Source organism: Asterias amurensis, chromosome 20 (assembly GCF_032118995.1).
Source record: "Asterias amurensis chromosome 20, ASM3211899v1".
NCBI classification, from domain to species: Eukaryota; Metazoa; Echinodermata; class Asteroidea; order Forcipulatida; family Asteriidae; genus Asterias; species Asterias amurensis.
In genome coordinates, this window is record NC_092667.1 from 786,738 (window position 1) to 810,202 (window position 23,465).

General features: G+C 38.0%; 2 protein-coding genes across 2 annotated transcripts; both read left to right on the top strand.

The window, feature by feature from the left end:
* The first annotated feature begins 216 nt into the window (after positions 1 to 216).
* Positions 217 to 16,598, top strand: LOC139952415 (annexin A13-like). The gene is made up of 12 exons (XM_071951537.1): positions 217 to 319; positions 4,552 to 4,621; positions 5,201 to 5,301; positions 6,840 to 6,956; positions 8,640 to 8,699; positions 8,842 to 8,875; positions 9,068 to 9,147; positions 9,935 to 10,006; positions 11,253 to 11,363; positions 11,927 to 12,005; positions 13,147 to 13,262; positions 15,290 to 16,598. The coding sequence occupies exons 1-12, from the start codon at positions 305 to 307 to the stop codon at positions 15,425 to 15,427; spliced, it is 993 nt and encodes a 330-aa protein (XP_071807638.1). The 5' UTR covers positions 217 to 304; the 3' UTR covers positions 15,428 to 16,598.
* A 3,518-nt stretch (positions 16,599 to 20,116) lies between these two features.
* LOC139952667 (C-type lectin domain family 4 member M-like) lies at positions 20,117 to 20,656 on the top strand. The gene has a single exon (XM_071951869.1). It carries the CDS (start codon positions 20,117 to 20,119, stop codon positions 20,654 to 20,656), a length of 540 nt encoding a protein of 179 aa, XP_071807970.1.
* Positions 20,657 to 23,465: the final 2,809 nt, after the last annotated feature.

Sequence of the window (23,465 nt, forward strand, 5' to 3'; positions counted from 1 at the left end):
GCAGCAGGTGTAATCCGTCAGTGATCCATTGTTTTTTACCAGTACATTGTCTAGCTGGGACCTTGTTCTCAGCTTTAAAGCCCTGACTAAATTATTCATTATACGGTCTCTAATATGATTGGCTACACAACGCTTCGATATTTGAATAATTTTGAATAAAATGGATTTCCAGCCAACGCCCTGGTACAAATTTAACGAACCTGGCCAAATGTTCACTCCGATAACTGGCTCGTTGACTGAAAAGACTAACTTTCCAAACTCTGCTGCAATCTTAGCTTGTGCTAAACACAACATTTTAAGCAAAATGGCCACAGTTCAGGTAAGCGTCAGACTCACATCATCTCTCTTTGTATTCTTTCTTTCTTGTGCCGTCATTAAATTTTTACCTTTTAAGTCGTGGACACTTTAATTGGTAGTTACTCAAAATAATTGTTAGCTTAACAAATTCCCTGGTAACGAGCAAGGGTTGGTGATGCCAACATTGTGAGAAACGGCTCTTAAGTAACGTATTTTTGTGGAAAATGTGTTTTTTTTTTTTTTTCTCACTCAATTATTTATTTACTGAAGCCTTTTATACTGCATCTAAACGCACACAAAGTTGGGCAGCAAGGATGTTTTTTCGTTCAATATTCTCTTGCAACGTCGATCACAATATAAGTCCAAATTTTCACAGGTTTGTTATTCTCTAGGATACACCAAGTGAGGCAACTGGTATTTGACAACTACCAAAGGGGTCCAGTGCATTTAACTATTCGTTTTTTTATTTCATTAACAATATTTTATAAGCCTTTCTTGTGGTGAAGTCAATGCCCTCTGCAGGTTTGTTTTTTAGATTCTAAGTAATCAAAAAACCTGCTTCAAACAATTAATTTAAAAAAACAATTAACAACAACAATCTGAAGACTGCCGAACAACTAAGTTAACTTATTTGTCATTATTAAAAAATATTGTTTTGTCAATATGAGTTTGTTAATGCAAGTCATCACTGGGTCTACTGTGCTGGGTATGATATTATAGTTTTATCAACAATTTAATAAACATAATTTTTTATAGGAAACATTCACTGCAGTTTTAACATTGCAACATTTGTCTTTATAGTAATTGATCGTCACTGAAGTACGTTACAATCCAGTCCCTCTTAAGAATTTTAGGTTGTATAAGTTTTATCTTATGCAACAGAGCGAATTGATGTTCTCGCTTCAAATCTCCACGAACTACATCTCATTCCATTTCTTAAATTTGACTGCAGCTCATGTTTAATATATTTAACGAGTATTGGGCACGCTTCCAAGGGAACTTGAAGAAAAACTGGATGGTTGCTATACAAAACTCCTGCAGAAATGCAGGACAAATACAGAACTGTATGGTAAGGAACCAAAATACAACCAAAATACAACATCTTCGTCTGAGATTAGCAGGGCATTAATACAGAAGCACCATAGAACCTGTCTTCCAGGTTATCACCTGGTCACCGAAACATGGAAGGAGAAACAGGGGAAGACAAAGGCTCAGCTATACAGATGTAGTTGTTATAAGGACATGGGTGCTTCCAGCTGATCTTCCCAACCTAATAAGAGATAGACAGGGATGGGGGAGCCTCAACATGATTCCGACCTCGGTCGACTAGAGAGAGAGAGAGAGAGAGAGAAAGGGGCACGCTTTGTTGTGACCAGGCAAAAGCGGTATTTGTATTGAGGCTGCTCATTTTTTGGGGTTGCGGGGGTTGGGGTTATTGAAGAAAAGAAAATAATATTTAACTTATTTCGTTTCTTCGAAATGTTTGTTCGTCCCATCGAAAGGATTTCGTGCCCTAATTCGAGTGATCAAAATATTATTTCGAATGAGCGAAAACAATAAAACGAATTTTGTTTTACCTTTTTCAATTTTCCCCTCCTAGACATAGTCCTCCCAGGCTTCGTAGAAATGCGATTCTATACTGATCTGGGCAACGATTTGGGAAACATGTTATGGATCCTAAACTTTGCACCTACACGTATTCAACGACATCGTTTTTAAAATGCCAGGCAATTGAACAGTTTGTCATTTTAATTTGTTATAATTGATATTATGGTCCTGTGCTTGATATTATCATGATAGTGATGCGATGCGGGTTTCCGTTTTTATCGGAGTATAATATTCAGATCCAGATAGTGGTGCTGGTAAAGCCGCATGCCGATGCATGACGATCATAATACCATTGATATCGCCATTGCTCACAACCGAGTGTATCGGCATCCTTCTTAATCATCGCTGTCATCCTGCTATATCACGCTCACAATGTGTACAACAATCTAGACTTAAACTACTAAACTCGTTAAGTATTCCATATGGCTGCAAAATGTATGGTCACAGCATCCGGTCTTGTCGCGCTAGACAGCAGAGCAAGCACCGAATCCTGCGCATGCTGTATAGGATGCGAAGCACGCCATTTATAGTAACGTGGAGTTTGCTAACCTGTAAAATACGCGGAATTACCAGGGGCCAATTTCATAGAGCTGCTTAAGCAAAAAATTTGCTTAAGCACGAAAATAGCTTGCTTATTTGACACAAGTTACTAGCCGAAATTTCATTCCATATACATTGCTTTTGACTGGTATTTAGCTGTTGTTTACTTAGCATAACAATTGAGTGGAGTCTTGGCCTGTAATCTGGTTTTACTAAGCAAGGATTTGTTTGCTTAAGCAAATATTTTTGCTTAAGCAGCTCTTTGAAATTGGGCCCTGCTTATGCAAGTGCCGATTATTTGCTTACGGTATAGCAGAGCCATGAAACTGGGTACAGGGCCAATTTTCACGGCTCTGCTTACCATAAGCACAGGGAATTCTGTGCTTACGGCAAGCGTATTTCACGGGTTAGCGGCGATTGTGGGCTTCTGCGCGTGCGTACTCCACGTTACTATAAAACATTGACTACGCTTACAAGAATAGCGCAGAATTTCGGCGCTTGTAGGTAAGCGGGGAATCGTGATCGTAAGCGCAGAATTCGGCAGTGAGCAGAGCCATGAAATTGGGCCCTGGTCTCACAGGCCCAATGATTTTACCGGATAAAATCGAGTGACGTGAGCTTTCAATTTCTGTAATGTGATTGGTCAGCTTCGAAGTGACGTAGATTGACAGCTACAACGCAGCTAACTGTATACTTTCGATCCTCTGCTACTGTGTGTGCATTAAAATGGTTGTATTTAGGCCTAATGTTTTTTTTTTTTGTATTCGTAAAAACATTACTGAAGGAACACGTTGCCTTGGATCGGTCGAGTTGGTCTTTAAGAAGCGCTTGTAACCGTTTGTTATAAAATGTATATGATTAGAAAGATATGCTAAAGTAGAATGTAATGATCCACACAAGTATCACTCGAAATTGCGTGGTTTTCCTTTTACCTTGTCGACAAACACGGTCGGCCAATGGGAATAAAATTTTTGACTCCCATAAGTAGCCGACCGTGTTAGTTAGCAAAGCAAAAGGAAAACCGGGTAATTTCAAGGCATGTTTGTTTGGATCATTGTATTCTACTTTTACAACATCCCATATGTATTTTATAACAAACGGTTACAGACGCTTTTCAAAGACCAACTCGACCGCTCCAAGGCAATGTGTTCCTTTAAGTTGTAATTGCCTGCAAAGGATTATTAAAGTTTTTTTAATTGAATTGCAATTTAATGTTTGACGGGTCTCTGTCCGTGCGAATTGGGTTGTGGAGTCAAAGGTAAACCTGAAAGGAGGGAACGACAGGTTTCTTTGAGAAAATCTGCCCCCTGAGATTCTGTACTTCATCGTCAACTTCATCGTGTTGCCCGCTTTCCTCAAAACAATGATTAGATCCAAGGTTACTTGATTTTATTAGTTCCATTTCGTAATGAATGAAAACAAGGTTGATTATAATATTATGTCTTGCAATAACGACAAAATGTGAGGGTACTTCAAGTGGAAACAATCATGTATGAGGGAGTTGAATACCTTCGAGGAATGAAGCAGTATTTCGAAGGATTAGTGTTTCTTGTTTTCTTTTTTTATTCTTGTTTGACTTGTCCCCTTTATGGACTCCAAGTACTGTAGATGGCGTGATGAAAATATAGAATGCAAACTGTTTACCAACCAAACAGACCCATTGTATGATTGCAATAATTAGTTAAAGGCAGTGGACACTATTGGTAATTACTCAAAATAATTATTAGCATAAAACCTTTCTTGGTGACAAGTAATGGGGAGAGGTTGATGGTATAAAACATTGTGAGAAACAGCTCTCTCTGAAGTGCCATAGTTTTGGAGAAAGAAGTAATTTTCCACGAATTTGATTTCGAGACCTCAAGTTTAGAACTTGAGGTCTCGAAATCAACCATCTAAACGCACACAACTTCGTGTGACAAGGGTGTTTTCTTCTTTCTTTATTATCTCGCAACTATAAGGTCCACTGCCTTTAAGGATAATTCGACCCTAGCAGAGTCTGTCTCGAAGGCGTTGTGTCGGCCTTTGAGAAACAGGCTGCTTCAGGCCATTAACCCTTTTTCAAATACAAAAACATATTATTTTATTCTGTTTAATCTTTTTGTTTAGGGAACCATCACTAAAATTGATCCATTTGACATGGAAGGCGATGTATCAACACTGATGAAAGCCTTGAGTGGTATGTTAAATGCTGGATAAATCTTGTAGTATAAACTGATTAGGCCCATATGGGTATTAAAAACGTATTTCAAAATCAATTCATGTTTAGATGCAAAACATAGTATTTCGAGTTAACAAAAAATACAAGTAGCGCATAAATGAGATCACATTGGTTTAGTAAAAGAGACACGTTGACTTGGATCGGGCGAGTTACAATATGGAATGCGTTTAAAACCGGTCTGATGCATATTCATGGTTAGAAAGATGTTTAAAAAGTACAATATAATGATAAAAACAAAATTGCCACGAAATTGCATGGTTTTTCGTCTACAACGCACGCCAGTTTTAGAGTGAAATTTTGACTCCAAAATTCGCCCACCGTGTTACTTCGCAAAATAAACAGGAATACGACGTAACTTCGTTGCATATTTTTGTGGATCATTAAACTCTACCTTCAAACCGTCTTTCCAACCACAATTATTTCATAACAAATGGATTACAAATCTTTTTCATAGACCAACTCGCTCGATCCAATGCAAGCAACGTGTCCTTTTATTGTCCATGTTCCATATTTCGCCCTTAATTGTTCATTTTACAGCTCCAACTACTCTGGATAAAGTGTTAATTGAGATGCTACCTTGCCGAAGCAACCAGCAACGCCAGGAGATCCGAGAAGGTTACAAGACACTTACCGGTCGGGTGAGTTTAATGTGTCTTAAATCATCGTGTCTAGAAACCTCGGTCATAAACCTTTGTCACGCTGCCACAATCTTGGTCATGTTCCCTGCTTCCAACTTACAGCAAAGAATGATAACAGTCCTTGTGCATGGCGCCAGGCTATTAATCGCCTATCATCAGTTTGATTACAACAGTTGGAACGAAGTAAAATTAAAGACACTATTGGTAATTAATCAAAATAATTAAGCATAAAACCTCACTTGGTAACGAGTAATGGGGAGGGTTGATTGTATAAAACATTATGAGAAACGGCTCCCTCTGAAGTGACGTAGTTTTTAAGAAAGAAGTAATTTTCCACGAATTTGATTTCGAGACTTCAGGTTTAGAACTTGAGGTCTCGAAACCAAGCATCTGTTAGCACACAACTTCGTGTAACAAGGGTGTTTTTTCTTCCACTATTATATTGCAACTTCGAAGACCGATTGAGCTCAATTTTTCACAGGTTTGTTATTTTATGCATATGTTGAGATACACCAACTGTGAAGCCTGGTCTTTGACAATAATACCAATAGTGTACAGTGTCTTTAAGATGACCACACCGTGATAAAGGTCTATAAGATGTTGCCGACGAGGGTTAATTTTTATCGTTTTTCTTTACGATCCTAGTAAACAAAATCAACAGTGCATGACAGTCATATCTCAAAATGACTTATGGGCTTTTGTGGATATTTAAAGGCAGTGGACACCTTTGGTAATTCCTCAAAATAATTTTGAGCACAAAACCTTTCTTGATAACGAGTAATGGGGAGGCGTTGATAGTATAACAAGTATGATTGTGAGAAAAGGTTCCCTCTGAGGTAATGCAGTTATCGAGAAAGAAGTAATTTTCCACGAATTTGTATTCGATACCTCAGATTTAGAATTTGAGGTCTCGAAACCAAGCATCTAGCAACTTTGACGACCGATTGAGCTCAAACTTTCACAGGTTTGTTATTTTATGCATATGTTGAGATACACTAACTGTGCAGGGTAGTCTTTGACAATATTACCAATAGTGTCAAGTGTCTTAAAAGGCAATGGACAGAATTAGTAATTACTCAAAATAATTGTTAGAATAAAACTTAATTGTTAAAAGAACAAGGGAGAGTTGTTGGTAGTATAAAACATTGTGAGAAACGGCTTCCTCTGAAGTAACATAGTTTTTTTAAATAAGAAATTTCCCATTAAAATATTTCAACGAATTTGAGATCTCAGCTTCGACCAGCCGCGAACTTAAGCATCTGAAATCACACAATTTGTGGGACACGGGTGTTTTTTTTTTTCAATCGAGTTCAAATGTTTACGGGTTTGTTATTTTATGAACATGTTGAGATTCACCAAGTGAGAAGACTGGTCTTTGACAATAACCATTAGTGTCCAGTGCCTTTAATATTTAATTAAAGCGTAACATCTGTAAAAACACGGAATGCCTCTATTAGTATACATAATTGCCAATTGATTTTTCCCCGTGTGCTTGTCTTTTTGATTTATTATATTTACAACACTATTTTATTTAACAGGAGTTGATTGACGACGTCAATGCTAAACTGTCTAATGGAAAGTTTAAGGACGTAGTGATTGGTTTGCTGTACAGCAATATTGAGTACCCAGCTGTTATCATGGACAAAGCAATGAAGGTATAACACTTGATGGAACTGCTTAGCTGTTGAAAACATACTTAGCAGAAGAGGGATTACCAATGACATACAAACACTTTGATTCACATTTTTCCAAAAGCGATTCAAAGCTCTTCACATTAATATGTGATTCACAAGTTTTTTCCAAAAGCGCGTCACAGTTTTTCATTCACAAGTCATAGTTCACCAAATGCGAGTCTCACAGATAATCAAAGGCGATTCACAGTTCTCAAAAACCGATTCACAGCTCTTAAAAGGCGATTACAGTTCTTATAAATGTGAGTCAGGGCTCTCCAAAAGTGATTTACTGTTCTTTAAATGCGAGTCACAGCTCTCCAAATGCGTTCACAGTTCTTTAAATGCGAGTCATAGTTCACCCAACGCGAGTTGCAGTTCACCCAATGCGAGTCGCAGCTCTTTAAAGGAACACGTTGCCTTGGATCGGACGAGTTGGTCTAAAAAAAATGCGTTTGGAACCGTTTGTATAGTGAAATGCATATGGTTGGAAAGATGTTTTAAATATAGAATACACCGGTTCACACAAATTTGTCTCGAAATTGCACGGTTTTCCTTTTATTTTGCGAACTAACACGGTCGGCCATTTATGGGAGTCATAAACTTGACTCCCATAAATGGCCGACCGTGTTAGTCGACGAGGTAAAAGGAAAACCGTGCAATTTCGAGGCATGTTTGTGTGGATCATTGTATTCTACTTTTTCAACATCTTTCTAAACATAATGCATTTTATAACAAACGGTTACAAACGCTTTTCAAAGACTAACTCGACCGATCCAAGGCAACGTGTTCCTTTAAGTGCGAGTCACAGTTCTTTAAATGCGAGTCACGGTTCTTTAAATGCGAGTCACGGTTCTTTAAATGCAAGTCACAGTTCACCCAATGCGAGTCGCAGTTATTTAAATGCAAGTCACAGTTCTACAAATGCGAGTCACAGTTCTTTAAATGCGAGTATGCGAGTCACAGTTCTTCAAACGCGAGTCACAGTTCTTCAAACGCGAGTCACAATTCTTTAAATGCTAGTCACAGTTCGCCCAATGCGAGTATGCGAGTCAAAGTTCTTCAAACGCGAGTCACAGTTCTGTAAGTTTACAGAACTGTGGCATTTATGCGAGTCACACAGTTCTTCAAATGTGATTCACAGCTAGTTCTTCAAATGCGAGTCAAAGTTCTCCAAATGCGAGTCATAGTTCTCCAAAAGCGATGCACAGTTCTTCAAAAGCGATTCATTGTGATTCACAGTTCTTTAAATGCGAGTCACAGTTCCCAAAGTGCAATTCACAGTTCTTTAAATGCGAATCACAGTTCTACAAAAGCGATTCACAGTTCTCCAAAAGCGATTCACAGTTCTTCAAAAGCGATTCACAGTTCTTCAAATGCGATTCAATGCGATTCACAGTTCTGTAAATGCGATTCAGAGTTCATTAGATGCAATTAAAAGTTCTCCAAATGTTTCATATTTTTTAAAATAAGTATACCTTTTCATGTTTGTTGTATTGTCATTTAGCTTTCAAGAGAGACTCTGCTAGGGTCAAAACGTCAGGCAATTAACTATTTTTTGTACAGTTTTTAAAATAGTTCAAAAACCAATTAAATAAATTCTGATTGACAATTAATTATAATTGTTTCTATTTTTACTGAGGTATTGATACTCTTTTTGTTTAATAGGGCATGGGAACTGATGAAAAAGCATTAATCGATGTGCTGTGTACCAGAACTAGGAACGTGGTATGTATACACCATTAACGCCATTTTGTGCGCCATTTTGTTTTGACCTGCAAATCTTGGCATAATAAAACTTGTTGCTCGATTATACAAGTTTATATTTCTTCACTATACTAATCTTTATTTTGTGTTTCAATTTCGTCAGGAAATGCAAGTTATCAGGGAAACTTACACGGAAAGTAAGTAGAAGGGAAGATTAAAAGTGACATGAAGAAGAGTTTATAAGATTTAAATAAATATTAAGTAATACTTACGATTTAATTTTAAGAGACATCTTTACATAATGACTCCCTTTTCCAAACCCATTAAAGGTCAACGCTTCACCGACTGGTGTGTTTATTATTTTGTTCTACTTGGTGTTCTTTATTCAGTGTTCAACCGTGATCTGGAAACTGATATTAAGACAGAAATTGGGGAGCCTCTCAGGACACTGTTGTGCACTTTGGCTAAGGTTAGTAGTAAGAATTGCGGTAAGAGTTTAAACTATGCTGTGAATATGTATCACTTTTGTCGTGGCTAAGACTGAGTCAGGATGAACGGCTTTGGCTATTGCCAAGGGTGTCGATAAGGGCTTCAATGTGCCTTGATTTGGTAGTGCAGCCATATCAGCTAACTCAAAAACGGCCAAGAAGGAAACCAGTAGACCATACTCTCACGCCATTTCCATAACCACTGTTTGCTTCTAGGTTGAACAGCTTAAAAGCTATATAATCAAACCTTAATAGAAGATAATGTGGAGTGTCATGGCCCAGCGGCTAGAGCACCGGAATCAAACTCTGGTGTTTCTGATCAGGAGTCCCAGATGTGCACCTGTGCCCTTAGCAAGACACATAACCATGATGCTTCGTCCTTCGGATGAAACGTAAAGCCCTTGGTCCCGTATGTTGCTTAAAGCACGAAAAGAACCAGTGCACTTATCGAAAAGAGGAGGGGTTTGATCACCCCGGTGTTCCTGGTTTGATTATTCCTGGTATATGAATTTCCTTTAAGATATTATTAAGATATTACTTAGAGACGAACATTATTTTAGCATGTGAAACGTATTTTCGTGGCATTATTTTACTCATTCTAAAAAAACTACAGCACCTCAGCAAGTAATATTTTAAGGGAAGCCTTCTATTGTCATTTTCTTTACACTGTGGAAATTTAATGTGAATCCATTGACATTGGGTTTTGTGTTACAAAAAGTACCCAAACCCTTCAACTTTTTACACCTCTTACATTTATTATCTGTACAGGGAAATCGTGATGAAGCCCCATCAAGTAATATGGAAGCACAAGGCACCCAAGATGCCCAAGCACTATTCACTGTGAGTTTCTCTATTTGCCATTTCTAAAAGTACATTTCCAAGTATTGTTTCGGACGAATTAAGTACATTGTGTGGAACTTCTTCTTTTTGCCGTTTTCCGGAAGCTCGGGATTTGTGTTCGTCATTAGATGCGTTACAACTGAATCTATCTTAATTTACTTCTTATCTTAAAACAGTAATCGATTGGCCACACTAATGAAAATCCTTAAAATAATCGACATTGTATAATGGTTCCTTTTAAACAAGTTTAACACAATTATATCTCAGTGTGTATACTTGTCAAAAGTTCCAATCTGTCTGTTATATGGCATTTTAAGAGCTGATCCTTCACGACGAAAGAACCGTTGTTTTCTTCTTTTTTAATGGAGTCGAAGTTAATAATAATAATAATAAACAGTTCTTATAAAGCGCATATTACAATTAAGTCTCTACGCGCTTGAGTGGGTAAACAGGTGTGTTTTAAGTTGTAACTTAAATTGTTCCAGGGTGGGGCAGTTTTTGATGTGAAGTGGAAGATTGTTCCATAGTTCAGGTGCAGTGAATTGGAAGGCACGTTGACCATATGATTTGGTGAGAACTGGATAATGGTACTAACTTAACCCAAATGCTGTTAATTGGCCGAGTTGTTAAAAGCATCGAATTCAAGTTCTTGTGGTTGAGTAACCGGAGTGTAGGTTCCAATCCCGGTCATGACACTTGTACTCTAGGGCAAGATACTTAACTGTAATTGCTTCTCTTCAACCAGGGGTTGTTAATGGGTACCTGAGAGGGTAGAGGTTGATATAGTGAATGAAATGTATTTGGAGCACTATTGTTGCCCAGGTTGTATTCTCCCCATCAGGGAGCTGAGAAAGATTAAAAGAATGTTATTGGCGCAATGACCAGGGCCAAATTTCATAGAGCTGCTAAGCACAAAAATTTGCTAAGCATGAAATGTCTTCCCCGATAAAAACAGGATTACTAGCCAAATTTCCATTTGTTGCATAGTGCTTGTTACTGGTATTCAGCTGTTTTTTGCTTATCCTGAAAATCACATGGAAATTTGGTTGATAATCCTGTTTTCATCAAGGAAGAAATTTCATGTTAAGCAAATTGTTGTGTTTAGCAGCTCTATGAAATTGGGCCCAGGGCACTTTTGTAAAGCTTATTGATACGGTTATTGTGAAATGCGCTATTGGAGAACTTGTTATAATTTTATATTATTATATGTATTTAAATGCAAGATATTTCCTATTTCTGTTTTTAGGGCGGCGAGGGTCGCAAAGGTGGTCCCCGAAATGACAAAGTGTTTATTGAAGTTCTTGGCACTCGTCCACTCATCCAACTGAACCTGATAACATTCAAGAAGTATCAGCAGGTAAAATACAATTCACGAACAACATATTTCCAATCCATTTGTGTAGGCTCGTGGGGAACGGCGCTCCGCTAACCCCCACGAACACTCCCCTCCGGAGGCCTCAGACCCCATACTATGCTCCGGGAAAACTGCCCTCTCACCAAATGCAGGCCGTTTCATTGGCGCCTAGTTGTAAATTTAAGTTTTGACTGTTGGAACGTCTTACTATTGTATTTTTGAAAAAACTACAATTAATCAACAATAATTAAAACAAAAAAGTACCACCAGTGGCTCTTCAAAGCATAATATTGATAGACAAGAAGTAACCGATTTTCCGGACTAATCGGTTATTTTTTGAAACAACATTAAAAATATCCTTTTGTATAAATTAATCCAAATCTTATTTTTAAGTAAAAAATATCAATTACGAATTAATTAATAACACTACGGATCCTGGGATACAAGATCTCATTCATGTATAAATTACAACTTATGAGTTACAACTTGTGAGAGTGAAATTATTTGTTTTGTAATCATATTAGTAAAATTAACACACTTCTCATACTTTGATTCCACTTCAACAGATGACAAAGAAAGAGAATATTGAAGGTGCTATCCTTGCTGAAGAAACCGGGGATCTTGAACTTGCCTATCTTGCATTGGGTACGTATGTAAAGAATCATCCGCTTGATAATGGACAAAAAGCAAAAGGAGGTTAAGGGAAAATTCACCTCGGCGTTATGATTGTTTAATTCTACATTTTTTCGAAACAATAAATTATCGTTTATGTAACTGCTTATTATAGTTACGGGAGTCTGTATTATTCCAAATTTGTATGCCTATATTTCTGCCGAGTATTTTGTTTGTGCGTGTCATATCAATTTGTTTGCTACTCTGCATCATTGTAGTTGTTATTTTTCTACCCGTTTTTTTTTTTTTTTTTTTTTTTGACATAGGCTAGGTCGGACAATAAGGTGTGCTGTGGTCGATTTTACGAAGAGAGTCCTAACTTAGGAGTCTTTCGGAGATATTAAAAACTTAAGACAAGTCTAATTAAGATAAGACGAGTAACTCGGTCTAACTCGAGATAAGACTAGTCTTAAAGGCAGTGGACACTATTGGTAATTACTCAAAATATTTATTAGCATAAAACCTTTCTTGGTGACGAGTAATGGGGAGAGGTTGATGGTATAAAACATTGTGAAACGGCTCCCTCTGAAGTGCCATAGTTTTCGAAAAAGAAGTAATTTTCCACGAATTTGATTTCGAGACCTCAGATTTAAAACTTGAGGTCTTGAAATCAACCATCTAAACGCACACAACTTCGTGTGACAAGGGTGTTTTTTTCTTTCATTATTATCTCGCAAGTTTGATGACCAATTGAGCTCAAATTTTCACAGGTTTGTTATTTTATGCATATGTTGAGATACACCAACTGTGAAGGCTAGTCTTTGATAATTACCAATAGTGTCCACTGCCTTTAACTCTTTGTGAAAGCCACTGCAGCTGCGGGTTCACACGGCTTTTTATAGAAGTGCTTTGTCTTCAGACTGAAATTCTCAGACTGGGCTCAATTTCATGGCTCTAATTACCTCAGAATTCTGCGCCAAAGCCAAATTGTATAATGGGACATACGCGCAGAATTCAACAGTAAGCAAAACCATTAAATTGTCCCCTGATCTTCTGTCCTTATTCGTTTAGACTTATTTAACATAATTTACAAAATGGTTCCGTCAACCATTTCATTGACAAATGGAATTAAGTTTAATCCTCACTGACCTGCCAACCTAATTCATGTTTGCAGTTGAGACAGCTAAAGGCAATCTGGTACATGTCTTTGTTGATCATCTGTATTCCTCCATGAAAGGACTTGGTACAGATGACTCTATGCTGATTCGTACACTCATCACGCGATCAGAGGTAAGTCACGCGTTTGGGCAAAATGAAGGAACAATAGAAAATGTACTATGTGTATGTATGCTATGAACAAGTTCGAGTGCACTTATTTAGTCGACTACCGACCAGCAGCTGCGTGCATGCGCAGTAACGCACTCACTCGAACGACTCGTTTGGAAGTCTAGTCAACCCTCGGTACCATGGTACTCAACACTCCATTGCCTTCCGCGTTTTCGCTTTAGTGTCACTGGCTCCCTTCTGTGATTTACACATGTTAGCATGGAACGGGCTATCGAACCAGTGAAGGAACCATTGTCCTAATGCTGGTTCCAATGGTCGACCACAGTAGTCAACCAATTGCCGATCAGCCTGGGTTCAAGTCAAAATTGTCAAGCTTACGTTAAAGAAACCTTGCCTCTGAGGCTGGTTCCAAAATGGTCGACAACAGTAGTCAACCAATGGTCTAGTCTGGTCCCCTGACCAAAGATTCCTTGACGTCTCTTGTTAAAAATCTTAGGTCAGGTATCACCACGGTTAAAAAAAAAGAGCATGACGCAACTTGTCAGGGTCGGGGTCATCTCCAGGGAAACCATGTCTGCACTAGTTGCGATAACGTAACTCTCCTCCCGACGGCCGCCAGGCCGGAGGGTTACGAGATTTTTTTGATCGGCAATTAATGACAATCTGGTTCAACACGTATAAATTCGACAGCTAGTCACCAGATTTGCCCCATTTTTACCACTTTCAAAAATCATGAAACTTAATCCTCAATCAATGTCTAATTAACACTCATGTCAAAACACCTTTGAAACAATTATTTTTGAAGAAAAGGGACAAAACTTACCAGATCCCGGAGCGATTTCCCAGGTTTATATAATTTTGAACTTGTCGCATCGCTTTGCAAACGCTTTATAGGCTCAACGCCTGCATTGGCTTTAAATAACAATAGCTGACATAAAAACTCCTGGATCGACGGCCGACAGGACTGTCATTATGATTCCATACCGAACATCAACGATACTGTCCGAATGTTGACGACAACACGTTCGGAACATTTCGGATAACTTCGAAAAAGGAGGAATTCCTTCTTTTTGGTCACGTGATTTTGGGTGATACCGGACCCTAAATTCGACAGAGCCTAGTCGGAGATTTTTGGGTCTGGGAACCAGACTACCAATGGTCGACCAGCCTGGGTTCAAGTCAAAATGGTCAAAAGGTTTAGTTAAAGAAATCTTGGTCCTGATGCTGGTTCCAAATGGTTGAACACAGTGGCCTGCAGTGCCATATTTATTTCCGTCTTATACTGTAAAGTTGTGTGCTTAAACAGCCCTATGAAATTGGCCCCATTTTTAAGAATACAATATTTGCTAAAAGCCAATAAACACTTTTGGTACAGAAAAAAAAGTTCACAGATTTACAAATAATTTACACGGTATACAAAAGGTAATGGTGCAAGACTTCTCTTGAAATATTGTTCCATGAAATGCTTTACTTTTTGAGAAAACATTAAAACAATATCAACTCTCGATAGCGAGAATTACGGAATTATTTTAAACACATATGACACGGCGAAACGTGCGGAAACAAGAGTGGGTTTCCCCCGCTATTTTCTCCCGACTCCGATCACCGATTGAGACTAAATTTTCACAGGTTTGTTATTTTATATAAGTTGTGATACACGAAGTGTGGGACTTTGACAATACTGTTTTCGAAAGTGTATAATGGCTTTAAGCACGAAAAAAGCTCGCTTATTTTTTTTTACAAAAAAAGAAATGTTACTGGTCAAAATGTTATACCATATACACTGCTTCTAAATGGTATTTAGCTGTTGTTTCCTTCGCATAATAGTATGTGGAGTATTTGCCGGCAATCTGATTTTACTAAGCATGGATTTGTATGCTTAGCTTGAGCAAGTTTTGTGCTTAAGCAGCTTTTTGAAATGGACTCTGAACACTTTTGAGAGAAACGTTTTTTATTTTTGTGATACTGTGAAAAAGAAATGAATCTTGAGCCTTGAATATTGACAATCTTATAATGACCCTTTCTGATAGGTTGATCTGGCAAACATCAAGGATTTGTTCCAAGAGAAATATGGCAGCAGTTTGGTCGCATTCATTGAGGATGACACCAGCAAGTCTTACTGTGAGATTCTCAAGCGGATTGTGGAGGGTGGCAAACCGAGTAGTTAGATCGTGTCAAAGTTGAAAGGTCCACACGTTAGGGTGTCGGACTTCACAGTACTGGCGGTAATATTTTCGGCATTATAATATAAAAATGAGAAGAAATTGGAAAATGTAGAATGAGGTTCATTGCATTCCAGTCATGACATTGGGTAGCCTTATTATATTTATTCAAATGGTTGTGTATTAAATAGCCGTTATTAATGTATACTCCTTTTCTTTTTCACGGGCTTATAACAAAATTCAGTTGTTTGATATAGATCATTAAATTATTATTATGCATGAAAATATTTGACGAATTCTTACATTTTAGAGATGATACGATGTGTGTAGTGACATGTCAGCAGATGTTATTAAAGGCATTGGTCATTATTTGTTATTACTCAAATAATTGTTAGCAAAAAACTTAATACTTCGTAACGAGCAATAGAGAGCTGTTGATAATTATGAAACATTGTGAGAAACGGTTCCAATGCCGGGCCACTTTTCTGTACTATTTTTTGAACGCTCTGCAAGGTTTGACCACTTTGGGGTAGTTCTCATCAGTCGATGCCCGTTCAAGAACTGACTCAACTTTTGTACTGCGCGCAACCTGTTCATTCTCGGGACCACAAAATCTACATTTTTGACCTCTCGCAGGAGTATGGGACTTGAATCAAGTCTATGACCAATTGCCCATGCAGGCATGCTTTGTGTGAACCGGTTGGTGCAGCGTTGGGCCCGCTCCTCCTCCGTCTAGATCGTAGCCGCGAGTGACGGCGTTGCCAGACCGGACCCTTGGGTCATGAGCTTAACTCCCGGGTCAACGTCTACCCCTACCTACCTCTGACTATGGACTGATTTGTGCTATGGACTGATTTATGGCAAAATCATTTACTAAGCATGAAATTGGTGGGGCTACTACTCACACCGACAGTGTTTTTGCTGGCAACCTACTTTGCTATTAGCAAGAGTTTTCCATGCTTAGCAAGTTTTGTGCTAACAGGCTTTATTGAATTGGTCATTGCAGTCGTTGGGTACAACGTATGCACTTTAATTTTAAAGGGAACGGTCAGGGTATGAATGTAAGCCTCCTTCAGGTAAACATAACTGATTTAATTTTTTTTAGCTGATTGACTATTAATACTGTGCCACTGTTTGCTTTATTAATTGCTTTATTAAGTGCTTGAGAAAATATGTATACGGTCTTTTTACTAATGATAAATTAATCCATTGTTTTGCTTATTGGGTTATTTATTAATAAATGAATATAATTCTAAATTTATTTCGTTCATTGCTCATGTGCTTTCGCTTACGAAGTTTAATGTTTTTTGGTCAAATTTATAGGCCTATATTTCGGTCGTGCTTTTCAAGACGTAAGAAACATTAAATGACACTCAGTTGACCTCCTTTTTCCGGTACCCAAGATAATGTATAGTATAGCCTACGTCCGCGGAATGCATTTTTTTCCAGTACAATATTGCCACTGTCGTAGTGCTTTCTGATGGGGATTTTTTTTCTTATAATCGATTTTCAAATGGGATCCTTCAAAACAAATCTGGAAAATTGTTGAGGATGGCAGTTACATACTACAGAAAACAAATTGTATGCGGAATATCGAAATTTGGTTAACCTTTTGAAAGTTGGTGAACTTAAGTTCTCACACTTGTGAATTTGTTTTAATATTTATTATAGATTCAAAGAAAAAGCTTTTAGAACTCTTACTTCCCGAATTATGCATCATCATGTGAATGATTCGCGTATGTGCAGGGCGCCCACAAAGTTTTTCACCGACTGTGATTGCGCAATATCCAGCAATGGCCGCTTTCACACAATTGTAAAATTGTATCCATCTTATAAAAACATCTTCATTGAAAACGTCTTCATATATTTATTCTTTAGTTACTAATATTTTTTGTTTAAAAACAAATTTTATTTCTTAAAAATTATTAGTATTTTTATAGGCGGCCTAGTATGTCACATACATAAACAAATTAAAATATATCCAGTTGATAAGAAACATCATCAATTGAGTTCCCGATTCAACTACAAATTTTCCAATATGCCTATTAACATAGTTAACATGTAGATAGGCATATACGATAAAACAACTCATGAAAGTTCCATTTTAAAATGGTTGGCTTTTCACGGGCCTTGACGTCACGTTTTGAGATTTTTCCGAAACTCAGGGGCACTGTCCACGCAGGAATACACACAATCTTAGAATGGCAATGCTTCTTATCGTTACTGGTAACGCTTATTACAATATTCAAGATTTGGGCAATAACAAGTTTGTTTTGTCTATACACCAATTCAGGCGCGCACCGGGCGCGCAAAAGTTGAGCTCCTCGGCCTATGCTGAGGTAACATTTGCCTAGTGTTGTCCACAGAGACATAAGGAAATCATGTTTCTTTTCTCTTTTTATGGAAATTTAATGTCTTTCTCGACAATCTATGCGATTTCTCTGACATGGCTGCATGATATGACGATGTGCTACATTCTTGCTAAAAAAAATTCAAAATTAAGCACAAAGGAAAGTACTGAAATTCTGAACAAAATCTCATTTTAGTGACTATTGAATGCAGTTTCCGAGTCTTTTCCCTCTAATTCACCTAAGACAAGCACCGTTTTCAAGATGATTCAGTTTCTATTTAGTTGCAAATTTTGTAGTTAGTGATCTTCATTAGTATATCATGATGTCGTGTTAAGGAAATTGTGTAAGTCGTTGAGGAAAACATTAAATTTCCATAAAGAGTGAAAAGGAACATGATTTTCTCATGTCTTTGTGCACAAAACTAAGCACATGTACACCTCAGCAATGGGGCACGGTGCTCAACACTGCGCGCCTGAATGGGAGACTTTTGGGACGCTTGGTGGCAGCAGACTTACTTACCAGGTAAAAACCATTGTTCTCGGTAATGTGTGCACGCTCAGAACTACGTAAACAATGGAAATTTACCTGGTAAGTCTGCTGCCCAAAGTCTCCCATTGTATAACCACAGTCGCCTACTTTGAAGTGAACTGTTTTTAAAAGATTGCAAAGCCGCCTACTTCTTATCACGTCAATTTTTATTGATTCATTTTCAGAGTCATTACCGAACGTATTAGGAAAAGCCATTGAAAACTGTTGGCGTTGGAGACCTTTTATCTAAATATTTATTATATTGCTCATTTTGAAGCTAATAGATTACTGTGACGCACTTCAAATTAAAATCGAAATTTCGATTGGAGTGGATGGGTACAGGTCCGATTTTTTTTTTTAAATCGACGATTTTAACCTTGACGCTTCTAAACTGCTTCCTGGGGGGGGGGGGGAGACACGTAAACTATTAGTTTTACCCTAGAATGCACACATTATTACCGCCCCTCTCATTATGTATTTTTAGCCTGCTGTCTAATGATTGTAATGGTTCGCAATATTTCGCAAAATTGCATTTTTAATACTTCAAGAGTTCAATTTATCGGGTAACACGAATGTTGAATGTCAAAAGATTTGCTTACTGCTATTGTTATAGTTCTGTTTTTTATTTGTATTTTTCTATATTCGTATATTAGATTTTAGATTAAAGACAGTGGACACTATTGGTAATTGTCAAAGACCAGTCTTCTCACTTGGTGTATCTCAACATATACATAAAATAACAAGCCTGTGAAAATTTGAGCTCAATCGGTCATCGAAGTTGCAAGATAATAATGAAAGAAAAAACACCCTTGTCACACGAATTGTTGTGTGCTTTTGGATGGTTGATTTCGAGACCTCAAATTCTAAACTTGAGGTCTCGAAATCAAATTCGTTGAAAAATACTTCTTTCTCGAAAACTTTGTCATTTCAGAGGGAGCCGTTTCTCACAATGTTTTTTACTATGAACCTCTCCCCATTACTCATTACCAAATAAGGTTTTATGCTAATAATTATTTTGAGTAATTACCAATAGTGTTCACTGCCTTTAAACTGCATTTGTAATACTTCAGGGATTCAACTTATTAAGTTACATGTTTTACTCAAAGGTTGAATGATAAAAGATGTGTTTACTCCTATTGTAACATGTTTGTATTTTTTTAAGTGTTATTCATCCTTACAATAAGTACTTGCTTAGTTGTTCTACCAGTACCATGTTCAGCGCCCATGTCAACATGATTTAGGCGCTATATATAGTGTTGGTATTATTATAATGGCCGTGCGTGACAGTCACCCACGCTATCTCTTTGGCAACGATTCTAAAAATACCATTTAAATTGGTGCGCTGGCCTCAAAATGTCTATCGATTGAATCGTCAAGCCGACTGCGGTGTAAAACACAATACCACACCTTCACCACTGATTTTTTTTTGCAGCGTCGGACTGACACGGCCAAACACGCAGCTCCTTTGTTTAGTAAGACTTGTTGAAACAAAAGTCTCTTTGTGGACACTTTATTCTTGGTGCCACCTGTTGCTTCCTGCTCAGTTCTTCGGCACGTCGGACAGTACATTGCATTGAACTTTATATCATATATCATTCTCACTATTGTGATAGGGAACACACGCAAAATGGACTGTTTAAAATAATAGGCATAGTAATCATTGGCTGTTGCCAGCCTGGCTCTTTGAAGGGGTTGCCTTTGACGGGAAGATCATCTAAACAAACAAACAAACAAACCAACCAACAATTGTAATGTGAGCACCAAACTTTGTGAAAACCAAACGCATCGTGTTGGGGCTTCTTCAAGTGTGGATAAAATGAAGCAGTTAGTTTTACTGAGTATTGTATGTATCGGACTTGCAGGTGTTTGTCCGCCAGATCAGACATTGTTTAGCGGGTCTTGCTACCACTTAATTCACACCGTGATGGGATGGGCAGATGCCATTGTTACTTGCACCGCCATGGGTGGGGATTTAGCGGTCGCCAAAACATTCTTGGAGCATCAGTTCATCTGGGGCATTTTCAAAGAAAGTAATCACACTTCAGGGGGTGTTTGGGTCGGTTGTATACGCAATGGCCAAGATAAGTGGGTGGATCACCGCGGGACAGAGTGTAAGTACTTCAACTGGTACTGGGGTGAACCCAACGAGGGTTATCTAGATGAAGATTGCATTGAGATGAGGCGGCAATACTACGGACAATGGAATAACATCCAATGCCTTCATGACAATTCCGTGGTGTGTCAGCATTCTGCTATTCAACCAATCACACCAAGGCATTCTGCCACTCAACCAATCGCGCCGGCGATGGAGTGCCTTCGGGCTAATGCAAATGGCCGCTTTGCGCCCAAAATGTAAAAGCATACCGTCAACACACTTTGGCAATAGTGTTTATAGTGGTACCACACAAAACAAACTAGAACACAACATTGTTCCTTGGTGCAACGTGCAACGTTTTGCTCGAAGAGAAGACATTCTGTACACTATATATATGGGTACGGGTTCTATGAGGATAAGCTACCGGCCACGAGGATCAACTCGACAGCAAAGGAACATCCTAGTTTTTCTTGTCAATGAAGTTGGAGCACTACGGCACTGAGAGACATGATCTTGAAAGCAGTGAAGACGAAGAACAAGAACAGCAAATAAATAAAGAGGGAGCAAGTTATAAAGAACCCTGTGGCTAATTATGGATTGCGTATGACGTCATAATGACCACCATCTTTGTTGAAACGTGCATGTGAGAAAGGCTATCATTGGCTGAGAGTTGTGCATTTTACATTGTTTATCCTCAAAACATGGCGCTCGATGACGCTGTGCGATCCATAACACATGGCTAATGAACTAAAGCTAAACACATGATCGAACTGTTGAACAATTAGAAGGAAGTTATTACGTATGGGGTTGCTTTTGGTGTTTTGCTTTTGTCGGCAGTGTAGCTTTTTTTTTTTTTTTTTTTTTAACAAATGGAAGCCTAAAGAAAAAATTTGAAAACAAGTATTTCAATACCACAGCATGACTCGCTGTATTGGTATTTACGAATGATTTACTACAGTTTTTTTGTCAGTATGTGGATATACAGTACAACTGTGGTAGCTTTTCAAGTAACGATGAAATCGGCCGCTTAAAGGGACACGTCGTTGCCTTGGATCCGGCTAGTTAGTCTTTGAAAAGGATTTGAAACCATTTTGTTGAATTGGTTAGATAGATAATTTAAAATTAATATATAATAACCCACACAAACATGCCTGGAATTTGCTCGGTTTTCCTTTCCTTCGAGAACTGACACGGTCGGCCATTTTGTGGAGTCAAAATTTTGACTCCATAAAATGGCCGACCCATAGCAAATGATACCACTTGAGCCCAATACAAACAACTTCCGATAGGGTCTGTTTGTCATAACTATATTAATTTTCCCATGTAAATATTAAAAAATCTTTCGTAAATCTACTGATCGCTAGTCAGGTTTTGCTCCTGTCTTTTCACTTGTTTCTGTCATGCCCCAGTTCTTATGGACTCTTTCCGGAGTTTGGGTCCATAATATACCGAGAAGGCTCTGTCAGCAAAAGTGACGTGGCTTGCTCTTTTGCGCAACTATGTACGGTAAACATGACCTATCGCATGTCTCTCCGTTTCAGTACCAACTTGCAGCGTGTCATTACCACCTGATAAATATACATGTACACAGACACAAGGATTTGTTGTTGTAGTGAACTCTGCCAAGAGTTAATTTATTCCGTACTCTGAATTCCGTTGTAAAACGCCAATTCATAATAATATAAGGGATTTCCCTTTATTTAATTCCATCCAGTGATATCCACTCATAAAGAAGTATACCAGTTCCCATTATAAATACACTTTGCGGCCAATTCGCAAAGGGTCACAATTCCTCACTTTGCGAACAGTAAATTTCCAATCCGCAAAGGTTCCCACTTCTCGGCGATTTGCCAAAGAAGGTACCAGACCAATTACAATTATTATAATTATAAATGCACTCATTGACTGGAGAAAACTCCGGGTCAATGAGGTTCCCACTTCCAGCGAGTTGCCAAGAAGGTACCAAATTAATCTACTTCTTTATATACAATCACATCATTTTATTACCACCATATTTATCCATATCAATTCACATAAATTAATTTACCACTTCCTCACAGGCTACAATGCCTATTAGCTTCTTGTTTATAGGAACAACCTAAACTTACCGCTTTAAGTGTAAGTTGTAAGATTATCAGTCAACTCAATCTGTATCACGTATTCCGTAATACCCTGACCCTTCAATTAACCCCAGGGAGGGAGGGAGGGAATTTTGCGAAACTATACAATCTATCTTAACTCCTCGGTGGCAGAATATTCAATGACGGTTCCCAGAAAGACAAGCACCCTTTCCCCGAAATGCATTGCTTTGGTTGGTTGAAAAGAACAATGGAACCCGACTGTGCAACCTGCCTATAATTATGCATATTTCCCGGTGTTAAATCGGTTTACTGCGTTACGCATTAAACCCTATTATATTTAATTTCATTTCGTTGAATTTTGAAATGATGCGTTATTTCAAAAATTGGGTCAAGGTCACAACAACATTATTAAATATCAAAGTGACTAGTACACAAATAGTCATAAAGTTGTAAACTTTGATGAAGAGCCCAACTGTTTCTTAGTGGATTCTGATAGAGGAAGACATGCTCTATCAAGTGGTTTTTATTTCGTTGATTTTTGGAATGATACATTATTTCAAAAACTGGGTCAAACGTGACAATAACCAATTAAAGATTACAGTGACCTACATTTCAGAAAGTTTATTGTTGACAAAAGAATTGATTCTAGCATGCAATTCTCATCATTTTGATACCAAATTTGCATACATGTGATGAAAATTGACATGGTTATGACATATTTTTACCAAAAAGGTGATATTTTACCCTAAAAATGTCAGATTTTATTGGTTTTTGCCCTGACCACTTGGTAAGTCGGATCGGGCTAAAAATGTGTGTGCATTCATTGCTCATAAGGACCTACAAGCACAGCACTTTTTATCAAAATCGGAAGACATGAGGTAAAAAAGTGTGTTGGTCTGACATGGAATGACCCATGACAGTAAACACAAGCAGAAATAGGCTCGTTTATGCCACTTATTCACTTAATCTATCGTTTCTTCATTCATGAA